This window comes from Excalfactoria chinensis, chromosome 2, assembly GCF_039878825.1.
Source record: "Excalfactoria chinensis isolate bCotChi1 chromosome 2, bCotChi1.hap2, whole genome shotgun sequence".
In the NCBI taxonomy this organism is placed as follows: Eukaryota; Metazoa; Chordata; class Aves; order Galliformes; family Phasianidae; genus Excalfactoria; species Excalfactoria chinensis.
This window is the reverse complement of record NC_092826.1, coordinates 15,476,013-15,488,480: the sequence shown is the minus strand read 5'-3', so window position 1 is coordinate 15,488,480 and position 12,468 is coordinate 15,476,013. Positions and strand designations below refer to the sequence as shown.

Sequence of the window (12,468 nt, the reverse complement as noted above, 5' to 3'; positions counted from 1 at the left end):
TATGTCAGTACTTTATGAACAGCCCTCAATTTTAGTAAAAACTGATGTTTTTCTAACTAGCTTGTCCTCTTTAAATGTAAAGAAGAGGTACAGTTTTTTTGACTTTTTTGACTCATCCACTACCATGTTTGCACTGATACGCTAAGTAAGATCTGGAAGAAATCCAAGCAGCAAAAACATAGTACAGAGTGACAGTGAAGTACTTTCGGTTCTGATATTAACTCAGGAGGATGCTAAAACTTGCATTTTGCTTCAAAGCATATGATGGGAAAAAATGCAAAGATCTGAAGAGACAATAAGATAGGAATGAAGATAACTGTAATTCATCTAGTCTGAAGTCTGCTCTGAAAGGCTCTTGAAAACAGGACCAGAAAGGAATGTTTCACTGGTGAAACTCATTGTTTTGGTAGATTGTCCTGTGAAGTCTTAACTGGTAAGTCTACCAATAGGTTTGAAATAAATGTATCTCTTTCATAAGAAAATATCAAGAAGGAAACAAGTGAAGAGAGTATCAAAATGGTACTTCATAAAAAGTGAAAGGCTTTTAAAAGCGATGCAAACAAGAAGAGTTTACTCTGTACTATCACAAGTAAACACATACTTCCCTGCAGCACACAACACAATGTGAGAAATTCTATCCTGGGAAGTACTGAGACTAAAATGTCCAGGAGAAGAAAGTACCAGCAGAAATGTCCAGTGGTGAGTATAACCTATCACAGTAATAAAACAGATTAAAGCATTATTAGCATACAAAAACACTGTCTGGGAACATGTATGGTGTGGTCTACTCAGCTGGAATCAGTCGAGGAATTTAGCTGATGTCAATGGTCCATGGTCTGGCCTTTTGCATGTCAAGTGTTCTTAGGCATGTAACTTTTATTAGCCAAAGCACAATTACACAGTTGCTATGAAAACAAAAAGAAACCCTCCATTACTAGCAGAAACAGCAGATCTAAACTTATGTAGAAATACTTAAAAAGCACCTCATACACCTTAATCAAAGAACAACAACTCAAAGCAGTCCACCAAGTAGTAAAAACCAGTCTGCAAGATTCTCTTAATGTCATAGAACTTATGCACCTCAGCCCAAAACAAGGTTGGCATGACCTCGGCTTTGGGAATGCCTGTCCATGGAAGAACTCCAGGATCATCTGAGACCACACTCTAATGACTAGACACACTTTTCTCAATCACTGACAACTCATTCTTCTGCAAGTAATATATATATAGAGAGGTAGAGACTCATTATCTTTCTTTGCATTTTACTCATTTAGCGCAAAAATCCTTATGGAATTCCTTTATTTATGGAATAAAGGAGTCTAGGGTAAATATGCAGTTCTATAGCAAATTCAACTAATGTAATTTCAGGCACCTATGCCATTTCCATTGATGTTATGCCAGAGATATAAGTAAATTCACAAAAGCATCTGATGTTGCTGAAACTGACAGCTTTTTGAATTCCTAGTCCTTTGGTTACTGGAACATTCCCTCTATCAGCCATTTTCATGACACTCATTTCTATGGGCTTGTCCCCCAAATTAAAATCAACTGGAAAGTGTCTGGTAGAAATTCTTCTTTGGAAGACTGACAACTAAAATCAAACCAAATTAAACAAATAATAAATTAAAAAGAAAAAATGGAGAAGGGAACTATAAGAACAAGTAGAGCTGAGAGATAGAGGGAGAATTATATATTCTACCTATATCTTCCCATATTATGAAAAAATATGTTTCTTGGACAAAAATATGTAGTATGGGTCTGAATCCATTTTACTTTTTCACTTAATGAATCTTTTTTTATTTTATACTGAGTGGAACAGTAAAGACAACTTAATCATACATTCAAGCATGTACCACATTCCTGTAGAAAGATGCGCATTTACAACTATCCTTCAAATCTTGTGGCTGAAAACAACACATATATTCATAAAATCTACTATTACTCACTGTTGTAAGTGATGTTAAATCCACGTCCTGACATTGAATGGTCAGCTTGAAACTCCAGACGTAAAATATGACCATTACTGGTAAGATGAGAAGGAACTTCAGCACCAGTAAATGTTCCTATTATGGGGGAATCTGGTGAGTCACCATCTTTAACTGCAAGGAAGTCAAATTGAGATTCTAAGTCAAAGTCATTAAAAGAAAGATGGATTCGGCTTCCAGGGTCTGAAATTATTGTCCAGATACAATTTAGATTATTTCCATATCCTTCTGGATAATCGGGCGAAAGTACAGTTCCCATTGGTGCAGTGAAATTGGAAAGGCAAGGAACTGAAAAAAAAAAAAAAAAAAAAAAAAAAAAAAAAAAAAAGTTAGATGACAGACACAATATTTTAAGAAGCATTTACCTTATTATAAGGCTTTGTATGAGATACTTGAACATGCTTATTATTTCAACTGAATAATTCATGACTTGTTATGATCTGGCATGAAGACAGAAAGAAATGTTTTTGTGTCTTCATATTCCCTTTCCTTCCATAAAACTACCTCTCAAGCAGAGACCCAATGTAATAAGGAACATTTTCATTGCAATAGAAACCTGTACCAGTTCTTAGAGCACTCATGTACTTCTTAATCAGTTGGCATCAGTTATTATTTTCATTAGGTAACTGTTTAGATGAACAGATCTGTCACTGAGCACATTAGAGAGTCGGATCAGCTGCCCTTATTTGTTTTTCCACACAGAAGTGTAAGATATTAACTACTCTCAAAGGGATAACAGAAATGTGTTGCTATTATCAGGACAATGTTTTATATTCAGTCATTCCAGCTGAAACATAATAAATTGCAAGGATGAAAATAAACGATCACACTCTGAATATGTTTCACCTGTATTATGTTAGTGAAAATCAAAGAATCAGAACCATATGGGTTGGAAGGGACCTCTGGAGATCACCATCCCATCTCCTCTGCTAAATCAGGTTCCTGAGAGTAAGCCACACAGGGAAGTGTTCAGGTGGGTTGTGAGTATCTCCAGAGAAGGAGACTCTGCAGACCCTCTGGGAAGACTGTTCCTGTACTCCGTCACCTCACGGAAAAGTTCTTTTTAATGTTCAGATGGAACATCCTGTGTTCCAGTTTGTTCCTCTTGCCCCTTGTCCTGTCACTGGGCAAAGCTGATGAAAGCCTGACTCCATCCTGTCCTTAAGATATTCATAAGTGTTATGAATTTCCCTCAGGCTAAACAGTCCCAAGACTCTCAGCCTTTCCCAGTAGGGGATGTGCTTAGGCCTATAATCATGTTTGTTGCCATCTCTCTCCAGTAGTACCTTGTCTTTTTTGAACTGGGGAGCTCAGAACTGGACACAGTACTGCACTTGTGGACTCAGTCAGAGTGTTAGGAAAGAAATTACAGATACTTAACATTAGTATACTTATGCTATATAATGTAAATGATAGAGCTATGATCATTTAAGTACTATATTATGTTCAGATATCATATATATGGAAAAATCTGTAAATAATTTCAACATCTAATTACAGTTCAGCGACTGCTAATCTAAAGAAATAGATTAATTTATCAAAGTAGCTATGAAAAGTGTATTGTACACAGAAAAATGTATAGATTCCTATTAGAAAGCTAATGATAAAGTAATACGTCATACCATGTAAAGACAATACAATTAATATTAAAAGGAAAACAAAAAGTATTTTTCAGTTCTGGGAATAGCCTCTAGGGAAATCAACCACTGAAGAAAGGCAAATTCATTCTGTCAGCATAATTAGTTACATATTGTTAACCTTGTAGTCAATCATGAAAATTATTATATATAAAGCAAAATGTTTCAGAATATTATGCATTTCAAAATAATAACAAAGATTTTGGTACATACAAATACAAATTGGTATGTTTGCAGACCACTGATTGTTTTCTTGGCAAATTATAGATCTCTCTCCAATTAATTCAAATCCAAAGTGACACTCAAATCTTAAAACATCCCGATTGGAAAATCCGTCCCCTTCTCTGATGCCATACAATGGTGTTCCAGGATCACCACAGCTTTCCTTTTCAATTTCTGTTGAAATACATAAAGAATTTTAATCTAGAAGAACAAAACAAACTATGTGGGTATATGCTCACATACAGAACATAAATAACAGCTACTGAAATATGCCACTAAGTCTGATTCTATTCCCTGCTTACTTAAGATGGAAATTCTAGATTCTAGAAAAGAAATCAGAATCATTTTTGTTTATAGAGCACTTCAAATAGAGAGAAAACAAAATAAAATAAAATAAAATAAAATAAAATAAAATAAAATAAAATAAAATAAAATAAAATAAAATAAAATAAAATAAAATAAAATAAAATAAAATCCACTCAATTTTTTAAATTTTAGGCAAAAATATTATCAAGCAAAATACCATTTGCAGCATGGAAACTCCTAAAATTAAAAACAGACAGCAGTACCCTACTGTGTCCAACACCATTCACATTCCAAACAGCTGAAACTCATAAGTCAACCAAATGATGAAGGAAAAACAAAGGAGAGATTAGGAATATAAAAAGATTAGACAAAATTCAAAGAAAGCAATACATAAATAAATAATGTACCTGCATATGCATTATACACATTCACATGCACAAAAAACACTGTGTAAATATTTGGAGACATAACTTTTCTATTCTCTAATAAAATTTTATGCCAAATAGTCTAAATGCATTTTTATTTTTTTTTCAGATACAATATTCTTTAGAATTATATACTTACGTTTTTCACTAAAAATTAGAAGCACAGAAGGATCTTCTAAAATGCATTTTCATGCATATGCAAATCACAGACGCATCAGAGAGCTTTGACTGGAAGGGAGCTCAGGCAGTATTTAGGCTAGGCTCCTCATCAAAGAAAGTCTGACCAAGTCACTCAGAGCTTAACTCAGATAGGTACCAATAATGTCCTAGGTTGGGAGACATCTGTAGGAAACCTGCTCCACTGCTTAACTATCCACACAGGAAATGCATTTTTCCTTGTATCTACTCTGACCTTTTCATTCTAACTTAATGTGCATTGTCTAATTCTCCCATCACATATAAGTTTTAACAACCTGACACTATTTTCATGATAACCTCTTCATAAGTTGACAAAAGGCCCCATCTCTCCAAACTGGACAAGCTGATCTTGAAATACAGAATATTTAATTTCAACATCTGAGAGTCATCTGACTCTCTCTTGCTTCCCTTCAGCTTTGCTCTTCGCTGCTCTTTTGCTTCGCTGCTGCTTGTCCTGACTACGCAATTACTGTAAGGCCTACAGCTTTCAGATACTCTCTTATTATACCTGCTTATTGGCTTCAACTGTAATTATTTTGCATTCCTATACTATATTTAGTAAAATTAGTTTGTTTCTACTCAGATCGCTGCCACTGTTCTTTACCTAATTATTTTGGGGTCCCCTGTTTCCCTTCTCTGAAGGCGTGGGTTTTGTGAAATCCCTCGGCCCCACTACTCACAGAACCGAGCCAAACCAACCTGTAAACAGGTAACACTTTCTGATTTACACAGAAAAAGATTTGATGAGGCTTAGTCATATTTAAATGAAATAGAATTTAAACACTGCCATGGTGAGCAAACAAAACAGAAAGAAACTTGAGTGACCTTGAAGATTACATCTTCTCATAAATACTACTATGTTCACATGTTGTTTCCTATAAAAGGAAAACCTTTGATTATTAATTGTTATGATTACAGCATGAATATTTTTAAAACAAAGGATGGAAGTCATTTAGAAAAGAAAAAAGTCTGTTATCATGTGATCTTTCAGCTCTGTTTTAAATGTTATCATCAGCCTTGCCTCATTCTAGTCATGAGATTCTTTTCTATAGATTTTATGAATTAGAAAAACATAAAAGAAGTGCCACACTGATCACTATTAACTATTAACAATTTATTTAGCCTCAGTTCTAATCACAATAAGTTTTATGTGTCTTCCCTTCACCTTTACTTGTTTTTTAGAAAGTCGTTTAAGCAAAGAGCAAGTTCGAGGATGTGGAATGAATTCTGCATTGAGTGCAAATCCTGATGGACAAGAACAGTTTCTGTATCAAAACCAAACTGTGTCCTCCACTGTTCCTGCAGCTGTGCCTGATTGCCGATTGAGAGAGACAGTTCAGTGTGCTGTAGCACTTTCTTTGTACTCCTAGATTCCCTTACAGTAGAGGTGGGTAGGCAAACAAAGGAATGAGGAGAGGGAATGCAGGCAAATATTATGCCTGTATGGATTCACAGTGATTACTGTAAAAATCACTTGCTCAGTGGTATACAGACAGTAAAATTATATTCAACAAAAACAAGAAAGGAGATACAAAGTTATCTGATCATTTGAAAGGAGCAGATAGTCCTTCCTTGGTACTTTCTCTTGATATATTGTTGGCAGTAACCTTCTGCATGCTTGCTGAACTGCATCAGACTGTATCACAAGTTTACTGATCATGCAAATGGAAAGACTAGAATTTTACCACCTCACCAGCGAAAATAATGAGTAATTAACTGAGATAGGGTAAAAGGCGTCACTTAAGGAAAATTCAGATGAAATTTCTGTGAGAATATATGGAAAAAAACAGTGGTAGATTCCACTGTGAGTAATATTTCACATGAATCAAAAGTAACCAACATTTATAGTTTAAGGAAAAACTAGTTAAAACCATTTTCCATTACAAGGTTTTTCAGGTGGATAGACATCAAATCTGTATTATTTTGATTTTATAATCTACCTATTTTTTGTTATAAGCATGAAGTATTTCATAATTATCATGGAATCACAGAATATCTTGACTTGGAAGAGACCTATGGGGATCACTGAGTTCAACTCATGGCTCCACCCAAAATTCAAATCCTATGTCTGAAAGCATTGCCCAAAATGCTTCCTGAACTCCAGCAAATCTGGTGCTACAACAGCTGTGATTGTCAACATGATCCAGAGCCTAACTACTCCCTTGGCAAAGAACTTTGTCCTAATATCCAATCTGAAATTATATTTTATTCTATACTTTAATCACCTACAAAAGTAATGGTTATACATATATTCTTTTCATATTCAGTGAGATATTCTGCCTTTCCAAGCTGAGCTATTTACTTATCAGCTAGCAAAACATTGGCTCAGGTAATAAGTGAGCCCTGTCGAGCTTTACAGAATGTGTGTACCTTCAAAAAACAAATTGCTCTTCTGAATTTGGTATGGCAATGAAGTGTTCTCTGTACAGTTCTATGCACACTGATAGTTTAAAAGTATCGTGGGACTTCTCATTTGTATAATGGTTTGCAAATGCTGAGGTTCAAGTAAATATATTTTGGAGAGAAGTTAAAATATGGTTGTATATATAAATTAAACTAATGCAAATAAATAGCATAGGTTCAAACAAAAGAACATCACTCACCCCCCCCCCACCCCCCCAACTTTCATAAACACACACACACAAAACGTGAAACAACAGGCAAAATGTTTAAATACCTTCAACTTCAAATTATATCCTCACTCCTTTTTGAATCATAGAACCATAAAGGTTGGAAATGATCTCTAAGACCATCAAACCCTCACCACCATACTGACCATATCCCTCAGTGCTACAACTTCACTTTTCTTGAACACCTCCAGTGACAGTGACTCCAACATCCCCCCATGCAGTCTTTTCCAAAACCTCACCACTCTCCATGAGAAGAATTTTTTTTCTGCTATCATGAAGTGGTTTGGTTTGGAAGGTTCCCTTAAGATCATCTAGTTCCAACTCCCCTGCTACAGGCAGGGACACCTCCCTCCAGACTAGGTTGCTCAAAGCCCTATCCAGTCTGCTTCTGAACGCCTCCAGGGAGGCATCCACAACCTCACTGGGCACCCTGTGCCAGTGTCTCATCACACTCATAGCTTTTCCTTTTTTTTCAAGGAACATTCAGTTCAACTTTAGCCAGACAAAAGATAGATTACCGGACAATTTAAAGGAAGTTTCAGGCAACTGTCAATATTGTATTTTAAAGGTGGAAATGCAATTCAGGATTGTTTTATTACAAAGCTATACATCAAAAAGAAAATAATTTTGATAAACACAAAAAAATATATTTCAATTTTCTCACTTCTCCCTGAATCTAAGTTTTAATAGCAGGCAACCTATGCCGTTAGTTTTACTTATAGAACAATAGAAATTAAGCAGTAGCAAAAAGAATAAGTGAAAATACATGATCAAAGAATCTTATCTAATTCTGCTATCCTTCAAACCAGAAGTTACAAAGAGCGGAAGCAAAATATCCCTCGGTTCACAGATTAATGTTTGGATCCATCAAAAAGAAATGACCAGGTGAACAAGTTGAACAAGTGTCCTCAGTCAAGAAAATATTTGCAGGAGAAATGCCAAAAACACAGAAACATTACAGGAAGAACTATGCTAACAAAAAATTGCATAATACCTTCTTAGTTTATCTCCCCAGTTCTTGACTTTGGGCATTTTTCTGAAGAAAAACATAACTGGAAGCAAAAGCTACAGCCACATTTACAATCTACATACTTTGAGTATGGCAATAGTAACAGTTAGGTGAAATGACTGACAAAAAAATAAAAATAAAAATAAACAATATATATATATATATATATGCATATATATATAAAGACTGAAACCCATATATTAATAGTTTCATAAACTCAGTAATTTCTGTCTTTGAATCCTCTGTCTGTAAGTGGATTGTGTATAACTTAGTAATTACTTTTTGCCAATTTAAAATAAGAGAGGTTTTGTTCCACAGACTAAATCACTTGATTTCAAATAGATAAGTTCAAGCACATTGTTAACCACAGCAAAGAGACAAGCCAAAGAGAATGTAGTCCTCCAAAATTTGCAAAATATTCTGAAAATTGATAAAAGTCTGTGTTAGACTACTTTACAATTATAAGAAGCAGCAGGAAACTGGTTTTTTGCTACTGATTTGACTAAATCATTCTGCCATATCCTTTAGAAAATCTTCATGAAAATGTAATATTTTAATGGATTCAGAAGCTTCATCTTCATCCATCAGTATGATTTAGAAGACCACATAAATGAAAATGGGCAGTTTCAATGGATTTTTTGGTTATCACATGAATGAAGTCAAGCAGACCTGTATACAAACTGTCCTCCTTTCTTTTTGTTCTGAATACTACTGCTCTTTTTCTTCTTAAATGATGTTAGCAGATGCAAATCAAAATTCAAGACTAGTGATGCTATCATACGCAATTTAGTTCTTGACACATGCAGAACTGATCTTTTGACACTGAATTTATTTGCAGTCTGTGTATCACCTGTAGAACCTTTCAAATGTAATGATGTTGCTCTTATTAATAATATCCAGAGAGATCACATTTTCAAGCTACACCAGCTCTGAAAGTCTTCTTTGCTGGAAGTCAATTAATACTCAGTGCCTTGAAAAATCTCCATGATGACATGTCCACGTGACTATACATCATCATTAAGATTTTAATTTGGTAGCAATTTCATCATCATTAAAAGTAGCCAATTTTGCTGACCTAAACCTCTAGTCAGAATGCAAGTCTCTTAGTTCCAGCTTGCTTTTACTTAGTTTAATACTGCATTAGAATTTTAGGAGCACCCTAATATTTGCTTTGTTTTCAGATCAACGCCAGTAACAAGAGGGAAAAGGAGAGGCTGGTAGCATTATATTTTGGACAAAGCATCTAGCAGAGTTCAAGGTCATAAAACAAGAAAATAATAAAAAGCCTGTAGAGACATATTTACCAGTGCCTATGACAGAAGGAAATGCATGCTAGACTTTTAACCATAGCTTTTTCTTATGTGTTGACTCCCCCACACAAATGAACAGCATTGAAAAACAGTAGTTTAGGGAAAAGATTAAATATTCTGAATTTCTTCTGACAAACTATAGAAGGATACCAGATGTTTGCATTCTTCTCACTCCCCTCCCATGTAACACACTGAATCTCACTGACAGACTATGCAGCTTGTAATATAAATAACTCACTGTATTATTAAAGAAGTTCTTCCTAATATCCAACCTAAACTTGCCCTGGCACAACTTGAGGCCATTTCCCCTCGTCCTGTCACATGTCACTAGTGAGAAGAGACTTGCCCCACTCTCACTGTAAGCACCTTTCAGGTACTGGAAGAGGGCAATAAGGTCTCCCCTCAGCCTCCTTTTCCCCAGACTAAACCCCAAGCTTCCTTAGCCTCTCCTCGTAGGACTGATTCTCCAAGCCCTTCATGAGCCTCGTTGTCCTTCTCTGGACCTGCTCCAGTACCTCCATGTCTTTCTTGTGCTGAGGTGCCCAAAACTGGACACAGTACTTGAGGTGAGGCCTCACCAATGCCGAGTACAGGGGCAGGATGACTTCCTTAGTCCTGCTTACCACACTATTCTTGATACAAGCCAGGATGCCATTGGCCCTCTTGGCCGCCCGGGCACACTGCTGGCTCATATTCAGCCGACTGCCCATCAGCACACCAATGTCCCTTTCCATCTGGGAGCTTTCCAGCCACACTTCCCCAAGCCTGTAGTGTTGCCTGGGGTTGCTGTGACCAAAATGCAGGACCCGACACTTGACCCTGTTGAAACTCATTCCATTAACCTTGGCCCATCAATCAAGTCTATCCAGGTCCCTCTGTAGTGCCCCTCTTCCCCCAGGAAGATCAACACTCCCTCCCAGCTTAGTGTCGTCTGAAAACTTACTGAGGGTTCACTCAATCCCCTCATCCAGATCATCAATGAAGATGTTAAACAGAAGCGGCCCAAGCACCAAGCCCTGGGGGACGCCACTTGTGACCGGCCGCCAACTGGATTCCACTCCATTGACCACAACTCTCTGGGCCCGGCCATCCAACCAGCTCTTCACCCAGCGGAGCGTGCGCCCATCCAAACCACGGGCAGCCAGCTTCTCTACCAGAATGTTATGGGGGGCAGTGTCAAAGGCCTTACTGAAGTCCAGGTAGACCACATCGACAGCCTTACCCTCATCTACCAAGCGGGTCACCGTGTCATAGAATGAAATCAGGTAAGTCAGGCAGGATCTACTGTTCATAAACGCATGCTGACTACGCCTGATCCCTTGACTGACCTTTAGTTTATCCATGATGATACCTGAGATTATCCTTTCCATAACCTTCCTGGGCACCGAGGTGAGACTGATGGGCCTTTTTACACATAATCACCATCAATAGCTGTACATTTTCAACAACAGTGAACAAGTCTGCATGTCTTACTCATAAAGATCTTCATGGCTGTCCAGAATATGGCTTGTTTTTCATATCACAGTCTTCACTGCTGAAATATTTCTGTTTAGACTCCATAAACACTCACATTTAGCATCAATGAATGCAATTTAGTATTATTATTATTATTACTTTTGCACAGAGGAATTCAGTTACATGTTTTTGCTTCATACACACTTCCATGTCAGATGTCATTTTATCAGGCTGCCCCTCTGCGGCCATTTGTCACATAGCAACCACATATAACGGAATATTAGTAGAAAGGTTCAGCCTCTACAGCCATACTACCATGGGCATAATAAAATTGGAAGCATTAACTACATGTTAATGTTTAAGAACCATTGATAAATTATATCTAGAAATTTCTTCTACCACTGGTAGAAAACAATAATTCAAGGGTAAAAAGAAAAGTTAGCAGAGTCTATTTTTAAAATGCACTAAATAATTAATAAAAGGGAATAATATTTCTTCCCATTTTGACAGGTGTAGCTACAGTGGAGTTTGGTTGCTCAACATCATGAGGTCCATATTAAGTATAGCATTAAAAATATGCTAATACCAAGCTGAAATTTAGGATGTACGTAATAAAAATACACCACTACCTGCAGTACAGTTTGAAATAAAAGTGGTCAAATGTTATTCTAAAATAATACAAAGGGTGTCAAGCAGGTTTTAAGATTGGCTGCTGTAATTCTCAATACGTGCTACAGAACTGTGTAGGTCATTGTTTTGTTTTCCCCGTAAAATTTTAAGTAACAAGATTTCACTGGCAGCTAGTTAATAAACCAAGAAAATACCAGCAGCTTTTCTCACCTCTTCTGTAAGACATGTAAGAAAATTATTTGCCTCTCACATCAGTATGAATTTCTCAGAGTGAATATAATTTTGCATTTCTTCTGTAGGAAAAAAATAAAACCTTTTTTAACTTTCATCCACATGTTCCAAAAAGAATTGTTACAGGATGGAACTTGGGGCAAAAAGCACTATTTCCTAATGCAGAAGAACACAACTACTCCTTGTTTTGACAGGAAAAATCTCAGGAGAAAACAGCATCAGACAAACACTTCAGACAAACTGAAGGCAATGTAACCTAAGAAAACAAGAAAAGTTTCCTAAACAAAGAGTAGAATAAATAAAAAAGAAATGCATATATATATTACATAATACATTATATAATAGTTCTTAGGCTAAGTAAATATTCTGCTTTTTGTAAAAATTTTATACACTTCTGTATGATATATAAATTATGTTGCAGTTATATTTG

General features: G+C 36.2%; 1 protein-coding gene across 5 annotated transcripts in view; it reads right to left on the bottom strand.

Moving 5' to 3' along the window:
- Positions 1-12,468, bottom strand: part of CSMD3 (CUB and Sushi multiple domains 3) — a 496,245-nt gene that overhangs the window by 208,886 nt on the left and 274,891 nt on the right. For all 5 annotated transcript variants that reach the window (XM_072330149.1, XM_072330150.1, XM_072330151.1 and 2 more), the window contains 2 exons: positions 3,836-4,018; positions 1,947-2,273 (listed from right to left, as the gene is read on the bottom strand). In XM_072330149.1, coding sequence (XP_072186250.1) covers positions 1,947-2,273; positions 3,836-4,018 — 510 coding nt within the window. The remainder of the gene's footprint in view (positions 1-1,946; positions 2,274-3,835; positions 4,019-12,468) is intronic.